Source organism: Amblyomma maculatum, chromosome 7, assembly GCF_055883805.1.
Source record: "Amblyomma maculatum isolate TAMU_Amacu chromosome 7, ASM5588380v1, whole genome shotgun sequence".
NCBI classification, from domain to species: domain Eukaryota; kingdom Metazoa; phylum Arthropoda; class Arachnida; order Ixodida; family Ixodidae; genus Amblyomma; species Amblyomma maculatum.
Window position 1 is genome coordinate 81702817 of NC_139350.1, and position 14244 is coordinate 81717060.

General features: G+C 48.2%; 2 protein-coding genes across 2 annotated transcripts in view; both read right to left on the minus strand.

Moving 5' to 3' along the window:
• Nucleotides 1–14244, minus strand: part of LOC146183745 (uncharacterized) — a 269633-nt gene that overhangs the window by 192462 nt on the left and 62927 nt on the right. The gene's annotated exons all lie outside the window — the stretch shown is intronic.
• On the minus strand, nucleotides 1003–2614 carry LOC146183747 (52 kDa repressor of the inhibitor of the protein kinase-like). The gene is made up of 2 exons (XM_084608753.1): nucleotides 2293–2614; nucleotides 1003–1527 (listed from the first exon to the last, which is right to left on the minus strand). Exons 1-2 carry the CDS (start codon nucleotides 2394–2396, stop codon nucleotides 1350–1352), a joined length of 282 nt encoding a protein of 93 aa, XP_084464879.1. The 5' UTR covers nucleotides 2397–2614; the 3' UTR covers nucleotides 1003–1349.

Below are 14244 nucleotides of genomic sequence, written 5' to 3' on the forward strand. Positions count from 1 at the left end.
TATAGCTTGCTTTTGACGTGCTGCCTGATTATTCCTTCCTTGATGACGACGCAGTTGGTATGACTTCTTGTGGAATTAAAGTTCGAAGCACACGACAATAACGCTACATCCGCAACATTCGGACGAAACTCACGAGAAGCACGAGCTGCGGAAGCTTAGCGCATAATTTCGGGTTCCCACGGTGAGAAGACTGCAACTCGTTGCCCGCATACGCGAGCAAAACACGGAGAAACGACTATGTGTAACGAGTGCACTGTCTACATGACGGCTTGGCACAGTCGAAAGAGCAAAACAGCTTGCACACCAGCTATCATCAGCCACCGTAAACGTACCGAGAGCACTATCTCGCACCAGATGGCCACCGCTTCGCGGTGCTGGTGCCAATACAAACCACGCTTTCCGTCATTCGTACTAAGCCTGCGAGCAATTAAGGCACACGGCGACTCTATTCTGTAACACCGTGGTTTTCAAAATAAGCAGATATCGTGTAGATTTGAAATAGCCAAAGGGAGAAAGAGAAAACTCAAAATTGGGAAATTTCCAATGAACCTGTCTCCTTCCTTTTGTGGCCCGTTGCGATGCGCAGCATACGCACGGAAACTGAGCCCGTCTCGCGGTGGCAGAGCTATGCAGATAACGCAAGGTAGATATACAATGGTAGCGAAGGTTCTATAGACGCCCATTGGTTCAAAAAATGGCGGCTCATGGGCACCGCCATATTGGGGGGCAACTACGTATAAGTGACGTTGAATGACGTCACGCATACGTATGTTTTTAGCGCGAATTTTAAAGTGGCCTTTTTATAGAACCCGCCTTTTCAAGCCGGTATCTCATGAAGGTTGCCTTTCAGTGCGCACCAACCTTTGCCAGTCAAATGTGCTCGAGTTCCTGCTAGTTATGGCCTTGCTAATGTGCAATTCGGAACCCAATGAAAGTTACTGGCAAAGAAGGCAGCATAGAAAGGCAGCAACACTTTCAGACGCCGGCTTTCCTTGGCTGGCTAAGAATGCAATCATGCATGATTCGTAGTGGAAACCTTGGTGGAAATACTGGTGCTAGTACTTTTGAGTACAAGGTATGATGCACAAAGCACAGGCTCAAGTGCACAGTTTGCAATACAGTGTACGGCAAGTATGGTTTTCATATTCATGGTTTATTACAGCAACCAAACAAATACAGTGATAAAGCACACCAACAAAAAATACACGTCACAGGCAGCTCAAGCAGTAGTTTCTTTAAGCTGGCTATTCATCTTAATGGTCACAATGCGGATAGAAAAAAGCCCTGTAGTTCCACGAACGTTGCCAGGTAGGAAATTGAAAAGCATAGAAGACAGTGCTAAGACAGCTTCAATTGAGGCAAACATGACATGACATAAGTAGGTGCATCAACACGGGTCGCAGCCTTTTTGACGACAGGTACGCAGACGGTTCGAAGTGCTTGGAACAAACCCGCAAGTCTCGCAGCTGCCATGGTGTCTTCTTCTCCAGGCTGACGTTGTCGTAGAACTGCACCCACGCTCGGCACCTGGACGTGATGCAACGTGCACGTTATTCACAATTGCGCCGTAAGGAATACTGCATACTCCAAACGCCAATGCGTCATTATTCCTGTCAATGCTAACTGCAGTACATTATATTTCCATTATATCTGAACTATGTTAGTAAATGCTCGCCCCAAGCTCTCAGCGCCTAAGAGTGCGGTTACGTACGCTCGTCCCCATGGCATGCGGGTAGCTATACTTTTCTATGGTTAAGATTGACGAGAATGAAGTGCGTTTAAAGTTACCCTAACGGTCATGCATATGCAGAATAGCAATAAGAAGACAGGCAGTAACTCCTGCTGAGTGAATTCAGTTAAAGCACCCTCAAGGCCGCGCATATACCCGTGGCTGAATTTCGATACTACCAGTTGCGAGGGTCAAATTGGCTTCGCGGTGTTGGAAAACTAAACAGTGTTGTGCTCAGACTTGTCAGGCAGCACAACTGGTTTTAAATTGGCCTTCCCGTCAATGGCATGCGCGTGGTTGCTCCTGAGAGCCCGGTATCAAGTTAACGCTGGTGATAGCCGGCTGCATGAAACTCACCATAAATCAGACAAATGGTGGGCCTCTTTCGCACAGCTCAGCACTTAAAGTGTGTGCCCTGTAGTGTAGTACATAAATATCCCCGAAAAAATGAAGCCACGTGCGCACGAACTGGTTACAGAAACAGAAGCGAACAGCCCAACGAAAGCATTCGGAGCATACCTAGAGCAGACGCCTTGTAGCAGACGACACTGACAAGAGCTCACCTGTGAAAGTCCAGCGGGAAGCGGTGTAGCTTGACACCGACGGCACTGTCCATGCTGTCGCAATGTGCCACGGCGCATCGTTTCTTCACACGCCACAAGCTCATCTTGAAATAAAGCGCTAAGCGCTTCAAAAGAACAGCGCGAAGCGTGTAAAGACGGAAAAAGACTTCGCACTGGCCGCACGTCGAAAGAAACGACAAAAACCGAGAAAACTGCCGCAGCGGTGCGGCGGGGTGCAGATTTTACAAAACGGTGACAGAGACGCGACGCGCAAGGACGACGAAAACTTCGCAAAAGGGGCATTTCGAGACTGGCGATAAGAAACCGCTTCGTGAGCTCCCGCGGCCAGTGTGGCTGGGTGCCGAAACAAGGCCTGCAAAGTCAAGCTGCAAATGCACCGCACACTCATCAACAGGGGGCGTAACAAGAACGTTGCAAAAAATTAAAAATGCGGAGTAATGTTTTGCTAAAATAGTTTACCTATTTTATAAAACGTGGCATTAAAATATTTATTTCTTTATGTTGTTTTATAGCGTTTTTATTCGTGCTTTTGAATTTCATTATCTAAGTGTTTCGGCCCCCCCAAAGTGGCTGTGCTGCTGTCGCGCTAGACCGTTTTTGGGCTCAGCCTTCGCTACCATTGTATATATACCTTGGATAACGTTCGTCCCATCCGCTTGATCTTCCAATGCGCATGATGCTTTCCTGTCCCCTGGACTCCGTGGGCGCACACATTGCTGCGACCCAACCCCGTCGAGGCAAACAAACGCGCTTCCAGACGGCGGCGAGAGGAACACCCGCGAACTCGCTCCTTCCGATCTGCGTACAGAACCGATGAAGGCGCAACGTGGTCAGGCGTCATCGGCGTTCCGGCACGCAATTCATTCGTCCTGGGAACGGCGGTGCGACTTTCTCCTGACGATCGGCCGCTTCCCATGCACCCACTTCCGCCCTCGGTGATCGCCCCCCACAGAGCGCCACGGCCAGCGTCGCGAGAGCACGCAACGGCGTCCCGCGACGCGCATTCAAGGTTGGGGATCGACGACCTCGCGGGCTAACAGTAGGCCGCCACCAAAACGCCAGAGATGCGGGCCGGGAAGGCATTATTAACGACGGCCGGCGGTCCCAGCTGCTTTGGCTGTGGTCGCAGAGGCCTCATCTGGCACCTAATCGAAACACCATTCAGCCGATGTCTTTATTAACTCGCACGCACGCGTCAAGAATTTATAAAAAAAAAATTATAGTTAAACCATTACGGACTTTACTAGCGTGATGCACGAAGAAGAAACACATGTGCAGGGCATTCGTTGCTTGGTGCGCTCCGGTCACACGGAACTTCTCCAATGTCTTTACAGCAAAGGAGGTTTATTGCCCTAGTGAAGCAAAATCAAAAGGAAGCAAAGGTGCAGTTAAGCAACAAATGCAAAGGAGATTGGTGACGATGATGACTCAGATAACCTCCGTGAGTGCCTTTTATCGACCGGCAAAATCACGTTGAATATGTAAAACACTTCAATTAAAGCGTGTCAATGCGAAATTAATAGTAAATTAGCGAGCAAACACTGCAAAAAAAAAAAGAGAAAACAACTAAGAAAGAACACTGCACATGCAAAGAGCAAAGCAAAGCACATTACGTCGACGCGGTTCCTGAAGACATTCGAAGTCTTATCTCAGATTTCCAGATTCTTCCAGATTTCCAGTGCATCGTACAACGTAAAATTAACGCCTCCAAATTATATTCCAAACTATATTTGCGCGAACGTTTCTGTTTTTCGAGTTCGCTCGCTGGCGCTCATGTTTAGGCTGCTCCTTTACGCCGCTTAAAGGCCGCTGACGGCCACCTTTCCCGCCACGGGCCTTTTTGCTATAAAGGCGGTTGAAGTTGCGCGTCCACCGCCTCGCATCGGAGACAATTCGCTCGGTGACTACGAAGCAAGCTCCTGTCCCATAATGAAGACAGCTATGCGACGAGTGAGAGCACTACCAGATTCGTGATGTGGTGTACACAATGGGGACAAAATGGCATTTTTCCGGGCTAGTTGGTATGATTCTTGTCGTGAGCACCAGCTTGAAAGGCGACAATGGTGACATCGGGCATAGTAGTTCGCCGAACGTGTATATATTTTTAGGGGGTTGTAGTAGGGAGGGTTGGTATCGCCTAAAAAAATGTATGGGCGCGCTTTAGCTGACCTTGCGTCGATTTCTGGACCGAGTTACGAGCGACTTTTTCCTGCCTTTGAAACCCTCCGTACTTCTGCGTGCTCTAATTGTCTCCCACTTACGGGTTCTGTCCCGACCACCACGCTCATCCTTCATATCGGCTGCATCCATGTCCCTCTTTGCAGTGCAACTCCACGTCGTCATTATCACTTCAATGCTGCGGGAACAACTGCGCGCCGAGAAATGTAGGTGACGTCATCACAGCGAACGACGGGCTCCCTGGTGGCGAAGAGAAATACGGAAGAACACACGCAAGCTATAGGCAGCTAATCCTGTACTGTCACAAGCAAGTTCCGCCGGTGTTCATCCTTTATTCTTTCTGCAGACACCGTGTTACTACTGCGCAGCGCAACGCGACGATGGGACACTAACAGTCAACGATGCAAGATGAAAAATCAAGAGCATAGATACACCATAGTCCTTCGAAGCAAATATTGCGTAACGCCCTCACGCAAAAGACAACCGCAGCAAAGAACGCCGCTATTATTACCACGGCGATGCTTCCAAGAAGGTGCACAGAATGCATTTCCACAATAGCTGTTTGCAGCCTTTCTGCGTGTTCGGGTACCGAATAATTATTTCTATAATTACAAACCCCACCCCTTTCCCCGCCGTTTGCAGACAACGCTTGTACTCCCCAGCTTCCTCCGATCGCAGTCAGATACGGCGGCTCAACAACAACCGTTTTCCGGTGCATGCCCCTCCATGGCTGTCATTACAAAAGTGGAACAAACGGTTGGCAAAGCAGCGACCGGATTCAGGCCTAAGAAGGTTGAACGGAGCCGGCGGCGCGTTAACAAGGAAACGACGGGAATCATGCCCCGCTTGTCTCGGTGTTCGCCTAAACAACAGCGCTTGCATCATATACTTTTTGTCCTTGGTCAGCAGCATCGGCCCGTCACGACTGTGCTGGAGTTCGTGCTGCTATTTGACCTCCGTGAGCTTAACCGCTCCATTCAGCGCAAGAGACAGCCAGTGCATGATCGACTGCTCGAGCCAGTATACAACGCTGCGTGTACGCCACTGCAACAACTCAAGCCTTCGCGTTTGGAACGTTTGAGGTATCGATGAGAACGCGCTCGCATTGACGCAGTTTGCGAGGAAATAGATTTTTACATACTAAGGGAATGATTGATTCATGCTAATCTATTTGCCCGTTTTACGCGATGAAGAATGCAGCTGTAGCGCGATCTTAAAGGCGTCACCGTAGCCCAGAATGAGAAAAATGTAATGAAAAAAAAAAAAACATACGTGTACGTGATCTTGCATCAACACTGTCACAAAACCGTTCTTTGTGCAGCGTTCATGGTGGTGTCATATCAATTCGCTTCCCATTCAGGGTCCATCTGCTAGTCAAATTGGAGGCTGCAGTTTGCGATAGAGGTTCGAACCGACGACATATATATGTACGTGCAATTTTATGCCGTCCATGTTAGGTGTAGGTGTCCACGCCCTGAGAGTGAGACGTGATGAAGATACTGCACCTTCCTTTCCCCGAAAGCCAGAGAAACTGAAGATTTTTAACACTTTGTCAAACTCTGTGCCTGTCTCTCAATGTCGGAAATTGGCGGAATGAAAATGCAATACCAAAGGCGTTATCGCGTTTACACAGGCGAAGGTTCAGCTTACTCCTAATTTTATTTTCCACATAAATACTTTCGTTTTTCTGTTGTCACAATATATCACGAACTTGCTCTGCTTGTATTTCCAGGGAAATGCAAAAGCAAACTACGCGTTGGATGCTCTTTGTGACGTTTCATCGAGTTATTTCAGCTATGACGCAGGGCGAGCTTGCCTATGAAACAAAGCATAAAAGGTAGGTGCAGCGTTGATGTGGAGGTGGGGGAGGGAACGTTATAGATCACTGCACAGTATGCCTCTGACTACCGGCCGTTACGCCTCTTACAAGGGGATATAAGTGCTTCGCGTAGACGACGCTTTTCGGAACCAGACAAAAGGGATGCGTGTTTAACAGAGATATGGGGAAGATGTCGACAGCATATACCTACTCCAATACAATTCCTCTTATCGCGCAAACTCGATACATACCTATTGGACTGGCGGGGACCTTTGTCTTTATCATTTTATTCCATCATAGCACCGCTCTTCTTACCGCCACCTCTCGGTATGGCGTGTATTGAAACTGCGCCCTCATTCTGTTTACTGCACGAAATACATCTCGAACTCAGGGGCCGTTCAGGATGTTTTGAAGTATGTTCAGACTTCGAAAAGCTGCCGGCACTTCTCCTCACGGCTGTCTCGTCATTAGCCACCACTCGGTGGGGTATGGATATCATGGTCCTTGTGATAGCGAGTCTCGATGGCCCGCGACACATGCAGTTAAGCCACGAACCTTTCTCCGCATGAGCGACCAGAGGCACTAAAGCATATAATAAAAGCACCTTGAATATGGCCCGCTTGGTCGAATATCAATGTGATGCGGCGCTCATAGCGCTTGGTGCCAGTGATTTGGTGAAAAGATCATCCGCGTTTCCTTCGTATGAGTTGGATCTAAGAGGTATGCTCACCCCCGCTCGCAGCTGACCAGTGCTGTCTTACAATAAGTCGCCCTTCCTCCCGCCTGCGATGAAGAATGAAACGAGGGAAAAACTAGTGGCGCATTTCATTGGCAGAGCAAGAACAAAAGAATCGAGCAGTGAGGAACACAGCAGCAGCACAGCGAGAGTGCACTGCAGTTGCACTCTGCAACTGCAGTTGCAGTTTCAATGGATGCCTGCTCTCCCATTGAAACTCTCTGAGTCCGTGCTCTCCGTGAGCAGGCACCGGGCGAAGGTTTATCACGTGACCAGGCTGTTTACCTTCCCGGCATCCTGTGCGGTGAACGCGCTTGCCATGTACGGCATGGAGAGTAAATGCGTTTGGCACATTCCCTGTCGCAACCTGACATCCAAATGCTGACGACGCCATTTCACACTTGCTTAACGGCAAGGCTGAACTTTAGATGCCTATTCGCTGGTGCCTTCACTGCTTTCAACGGCGGGAAATTCGCGCTGATTATGACGAGAACTTCGGTCTTCAGCCGCCGTCGCTAAGGTAGGAGACACATGTACGAAAGCTTGACCGGCGAGCCGCACCGATCGCCGCTTGCGAACTGCCGCCACAGTGCAGGCTTGGGACACACGAAGCAGGAGGCACCGGCGACCCCTCAAGCTTGCCTAGAGTCGGTGTCACCGCGTAGCAGTGTCTGAGCTCTGCTTAGCTTCATGTACAGCCGTCCAAACCTTTAACCACACACACACACACACACACACACACACACACACACACACACACACACACACACACACACACACACACACACACACACACACACACACACACACACACACACACACACACACACACACACACACACACACACACACACACACACACACACACACACACACACACACACACACACACACACACACACACACATATATATATATATATATATATATATATATATATATATATAGTTTGCTTTTGACTACTGAGCCAAGGGAATTCAGACAGGATGTCACACAACTTTCCCGATTATCCTATTTTATTCTAACAACAGGACGGTGGGCCATCCTTCTTCAGGGTAGCATTGAGAATGGAGAATGCGTCCGCATATTTGGTCCACTGTTAAGAGAGGGAGAAGGAATTCTCACTCTCTGTCTTTGGAGAAACACACATCACTGAATAGATAGAAGGGGCGGAAAGCTCTCGTTGATTAATAGCTGGTCATGCAGCAAAGAAAGAGAAAGAGAAAAACAAAAAAACAAAAAGGGGGAGTGGGAGAGAGAAAGTGAAGAGCCGAAGAATGTTACATACGTGAAGTGCTTCCACGAAGACGACACTAAAAGCAAGGCAAGTCTCCCTCGGAGGAAGCCAGAAATTGAGAAAAGGTAAAGAACAACATTAGGACAAAAAAAAAAAAAAAAGAACCAACTCGAAAACAGATAACGCGAGCATGTATACCAGAACGACCCGCTCCCCAGCGGTGCAGGTGTTCAAAAAACTGTTGGGATAAGAGTTATTAGTTTTAGACACAGTTATTCCACCCCGCGACGCGCCAGCGCGTCGCCGCGGCGCTTGACGCACTCTCCCGAAACCCCATTCCGCAGCCACGTGCAATCACGGCAAGTCGCTCCCGCGAGCGTGTCTCAAGTGACGGCGTTCGTTGCGGGAAAGGAAACCGGCCAGAGGAGGACGGGGAGCAAACTGCCAAAAGGGGCGCAACTTTGGAGATTATTCATATAGGCCACACTGAACCTACTGACCACCCTCCGCCGTAGCGGGTCGGAGGCATCCCGCGCCTGGCCTGACTCGTTGCCGACACTTGTGCACCAGCTCCATTGCTCAGAGGGAGCGAGGGCCCTTTTGTTTCCATTTTTACGTTTGTTTTTATTGTCATGGTGCCCCAAAGGGGGATCACGGATATCAGCCGTGCACTGGTGTTGTGTGAGATATGACGGTGGCTGTGGAGGTGTTAAGTGCGCGTTTGAAGCGCCCTAATCGCGGGCAGAACAAACGAACGGTTGGAAAGACCGCGACGTGTGTGTGTATGTGTATTCCTTGGCGTTTCCGTTTGTGAACGGAGCGGCCGTGGCTGATGCCTCCCATTGAACTGTCCGAACGTGGGAGGAGGTCTGCGGGCTGGCGCCGCACAGACGGCCAGCGATGTCGGCCGTAGAAAAGCGTCCCTCCCGAGGACACCCGATCCTCCCTCAACCACCCCTAGCCGTGCCAGCGAGTGGTTTTCAAGGAATTCGGCGGGAGCTTGCGATCGCTGCAACGGTGACGTTGGAAAGACGGCGGAAGAGGAGAACAAGGAGAGGGGGAAGAGCTCCGAGGAGTCCGAACGACGAGGCAAAAGAGTGAAGTGAAGCTGTGCTGCAATGTGTATATAGCTGTAAATAAATTACGTATTCTGCAATTAAAGTGATCGGTCCATGTAATGTAAGGAATGAAAATTTGAAGAAAACAACAAGAAGAAAAGAACCTGACATTTAACTACGGGTTTGCGCCACGTGTCTTCCTTCCCACCCCGCCTTTCGAGCGGGAGCAGTCCCAACTGCTCTCGACTGCTCTCTGCGTTACCAAACTGCTCCAGTTCTGGCACTGAACACAGCGCTCCTGTTCCTGTTCTCCCATTGGAACGCATCTACTTTTGAAAGAGCACATTTATAATGCTTTTGAGTGCTCCTGCTCTGCCATGTAATGCGCCATAAAACCTTCTAGGTCTTTAACCTCTCTCAATACGGCAGTAGTTCAGGCAAACTGGTAGACGTTCCTCTCTGGTGGAATATCGCGAAAAACAGGCCATAAAAGAGAACAAAAAAAAAAAAAAAACGGGTGACGCACAAGTGCTGCATTCGCCATTCGTCTACCTTATCCTCTATTTCAGGGTCTGTTTTATTTTTTTTTTTCACATTTATAGTGCACAAAATGAGTTTCTGGGGATCGGTCACCACCGTTCTACCTCGAAGTTCGATGTGGGCATGCAGGCAGTTTGTTTGAGCTCAGCCAGCATGATGGTGAGGGACAAGAGGGAGGTGTGTGGTGCCGATGAATTACGCGAATCCCCGGAGCAAGGGTGGCCGTTCGGGCTGGTTGGCAATGCACTATATGTTTTTGGTAACCCGCAGATGACGAAGATCGCTGGAAAGGCGATACACTCACCCCTTTCTGCTGCGCTCATTGTGTTACTGAAAAAGGGCATTCAAGCGGAAGCTCGAGCCTCAAAAGCAAAAAGTGACTGTGCACAAAAAAGTTATACCACTGAAATTACTTGGAAAGCACGACCAGGTAACTACTGCTCGGAAGTTGATTTCAACTGCTGCTTCAGGATTTGAATGTACTGCCGTGTCCCTTTCTTTGGTGCATTATTCGTCATTGGTTGACGTGTGTGCTGCTGCTCCTGTCATATTTAAATGCAGCTACTGATAGACCACTTTTTCACATCTCTCATTTGTACGAGTAAACGCAACAGGGAGAAGTGCGTAAACATTTCACCTTGGTGGAAGCAAAAACTCCACGACGTTACCTCAGCACCCTTCAGAGCATGACTGTACGGGGCCACGAAGGTTATTGAATGTCAATCAAAGAAAATGCATTCAGCTTAGCCACTCTGCAAATACTGTTCACGAAGCACAAAATCACGTGTTTTTAACCGTCTCGGTGGGGAGGTACGTGATAACAGCAGCGTACCTAAAACCTCGGATCCGTAATACAGTTCGCTCGGGAACCCGCAGTGCCAATGACCTCCGCATCATGTTGGAAAGAAGAGCTGTTTGAGGGGCGTCGCGGTTGTTTATTGACGGAAGCGAGGGCGGAGGCAAGCCTCGCTTCCAAATGACCTTTGCCGCCGGAGTCATTGGCAGCATTCCGTTCAAGGAGCCCGCCACAGGTCGTTTGACGCGATTAACGTCCCGGAACGGCGAAAGTGCTCTTCGAGAGCTAACACAAGGGCCGCGCGTTTGCTTCATTTAGCTCGAATTCAAAGAGAAACCGGAAGGCCGATCGGCGCTGTCGTCACGAGAGCAAACAAACGAGGATAGCGAGACGGGCCATGGAGCGCCTTCCTCTCTAGCGCAGCAGATCGCGCTGCTTTCTGTTTTGCCCCCAGAGCAGCAATCCGAGCAGGCGGCAGCCGTTCAACAACAGGGCAGAAACCTGTAAAAGGTGAGTTCAACATAAGCACACAAGTGCGTCATTTTTATGCGGCTACAGATGTCCGAGGAAGTGAAGAGAGGTTTAAGAAGTCCTGTCAAACGACATCGTTGGTGTAAAATATGCTACATGAGCTTCCGGTAATGCACGGGCGTTGCAATGACTGCATGAATCATGGATTTTAATTTCTATTGCAAGAAGAGAGAAAGAGAGTTATTATGAATCATCTCTTAACCTGGGAACGGCGTAAGACAAAATGCATTCATCATGAATGCGTTTTGTCTTACGCTAAGTAGAAAAGTTTACGCTAAGTTAGCGTAAACTTTTCTTTTACATTGCTCAGTGCATGGCTTCGACACAGGAATTCGGTGGTCGAGCTCCAAGTTGGAGTATGATGTGCACAATGTATGCAGGATGTACTTGGCTTCATAAAGCTAGAGAATCGGATCATGGTTATTGGGAAGAAAAGTCTCAAAAACGGGGGAGTGCGCGCAACTATTTATGTACTGCATTGCTTCGAAAACTCCGTGTCTTGGCATTTAAGATTAGCCAAAAAACTCTCTCTTCTTAAAAATTAACAATTTTTGCATCAACAGCTCTAATTTTTTTTTTTTCTTGCTAAAAGAACAGTATACGCTGCAAAAGCGGATGAATTCCCCTCGCAAAGCAGTGCATTTGCCGAAATGTAATTGCATCATAATGCATTTCTGCCATGACATATAGGCAGCTGTTTCTCGATTTGTACATATCTGGCTCGCTGTGCCTACTAGGCAAATAAACCGCATCGTCATTAAATTCTTCCTCGGGTGCGTGCGTCTTTCGATTGCATACTGACCGCTGTCCAAACAAAAGAGGAGTTTTTTGCTTTTAGCAACGAAACTTAATGCACAATGGCTGTGATAAGAACCGCGAAAAGCATAAAATAAACACAATAAACGTCGGTCCACGAATGACAGCTGCGGCACGCCGTGCTCAGTATACTTTCTTTTTATTATTTTTTTTTTTGTACACTAAAATGAAAGAATCCTAACATGAAAGAATCAATAATTTCTTGCCTTGTGGGACACATTTTCTTGGCTTTCGTGCACGAATAAAATTTTTTATCAGGACACTTCAGGCTCTGAATTTTTAATTGCAGTATGTGAAAGAAACTAACATCCTTACTCCTTTATAGAGTAAAATGCGTTCTGCGAAGACAAACGATATGCTGGAGATCAGGAAGGGATGTGTTCCGCTTTCTTTTCTGCGCTAATTTAGATTTATCGCAACAGCTAGGAACCTGACGTAGACGTGAAACCTGGTGGTCATCGACCGCTTTGAATGTAGGCCACTTTTTGAGCTATAAATTTCATGCGAAAAGAAAGGAAATGTTTTCAGGGAAGCTATTGTACGCACCTGAAAAAGAAAAATAGATCCTCAAGAAGTTTGCAGATAACAAAGCTAAGTAAAACACTTGGCAGCAATCATCATCATCATCATCGTCAGCCGGATTATACCCACGGCAGGGCGACGTCTTCCCCCATATTCTCTAACATGGTCCTGTGCTAGCTGCATCGACTTGACCCCTGCGAAGTTCTTAACCTCATCCGCCCACCTAACTTTCTGCCGCCCTCTGCTGCGCTTTCCTTCCCTTGGAATCCAACTGCTTGCCCTATGCGATCATCGGTTGCCCTCTCCACGCACTACATGCCCTGCTCATGTCCGTTTCTCGTTCTTGATTTGCACTAGAATGTCACTAACTTGAGTTATTTCTCTGACCCACTCTGCACGCTTCCTATTTCTTAATGTTACCCCTACCATTTTTCGTTCCATAGCCCTCTGAGTTGTCCCCAACTTAAGTAGAACTCTCTTGGTTAGCCTCCACGTTTCAGCCCCATAGGTGAGTACAGGTAAGATGCAACTGTTCTATAATTTCCAATTTAGCGATACCGGTAAGCTACTAGTCATAATCTGCGAGTGCTTGCCAAATGCGCTCCATCCCAATCTTATTCTTCTTATTTTCTTTTCATGGTCCGGATCTGCGGATACTACCTGCCCTAAGTAGACATATTCGCCTACTACTTCCAGTGCTTCGCTATACCTAACATAAACTGCTGTTCCTTCCTGAGGCTGTTGAACATTACCTTTGTCTTCTGCACATTGGGTTTCAAGCCTACCTCTCTGTTATTCCTCTCTAGGTCATCAATCAATCAATCAAGCAATATTTGCAGTTCATCCCCTGAGTTACTTAGCAAGGCAATGTCATCAGCAAGTCGCAGATTACTGAGGTATTCTCCATCCACCCTTATCCCTAACTGCTCCCATTCCAAGTCTCTGAGTACTTCTAAGCAAGCTGTAAATTGTAAATAATACGGGGGAAGGGGGGGGGGGGTGGCAGCGATGTACAGCGCACATTAAGCGCATCGAACAGAGAAGCTACGCAGCACAGAGCGCCATCTGCTTCCATGTTGAGTATGAAATGCGTTTGGCTGGCATTGTGGAGAAAATCAAGCTAAAATCTTTAGGAACCTACGACGAATCTGGGGCCGGGAATGAAGGGGAACTGGAGAGAACAAACTTATCCTAAAATGAGATGAACTTATCCGAAAACATTCGAACTTCCCCTTCCGAATGATAACAGGAAGAAAAATGATCCGGATCCGGTGACGATTCAGAGCTACCCGATGCCGCCGACCACACATGGCTATCGCCGCAGGCTCTCGCGCTGTGTGTATACATACTAACTCTTTATCTCGTGCTACAGCTTTAATTCGTTTTCTTCGCCAGTTCTCATCTGTTAGCTTTGCACTACGAAATTGCAACGCAAATGGCGTGATCTCCAGGTGACCGAGAATTACAGCTGATGGCGGGTGGTCTTAAGGGATCGCCTAGAAAGCAGCCTGAGAGGTCATAAGCGCTGCCCGGTTCCAGCAGTGAAAGCAGATGAAGGTGGTGGTAAGACACTCTGATGGGCTAGTTGGTTCATTTGAAGCGAAATAGTAAAATTGGCGCGAAAGAAATGTGACTGAAAGAAACACACAGGTGGAGCCGGAACAGGATCCAAAGGACCCGGCCAATACTCGACTGTGA

Bases quoted from the DNA above. Each gene is read 5' to 3' on its own strand.
- LOC146183747 (XM_084608753.1), bottom strand. From the start codon at position 2,396: ATGAGCTTGTGGCGTGTGAAGAAACGATGCGCCGTGGCACATTGCGAC. The intron at 1,528-2,292 runs GTGAGCTCTTGT...CATCACGTCCAG, and splicing joins TTCCCGCTGGACTTTCACAG to GTGCCGAGCGTGGGTGCAGT.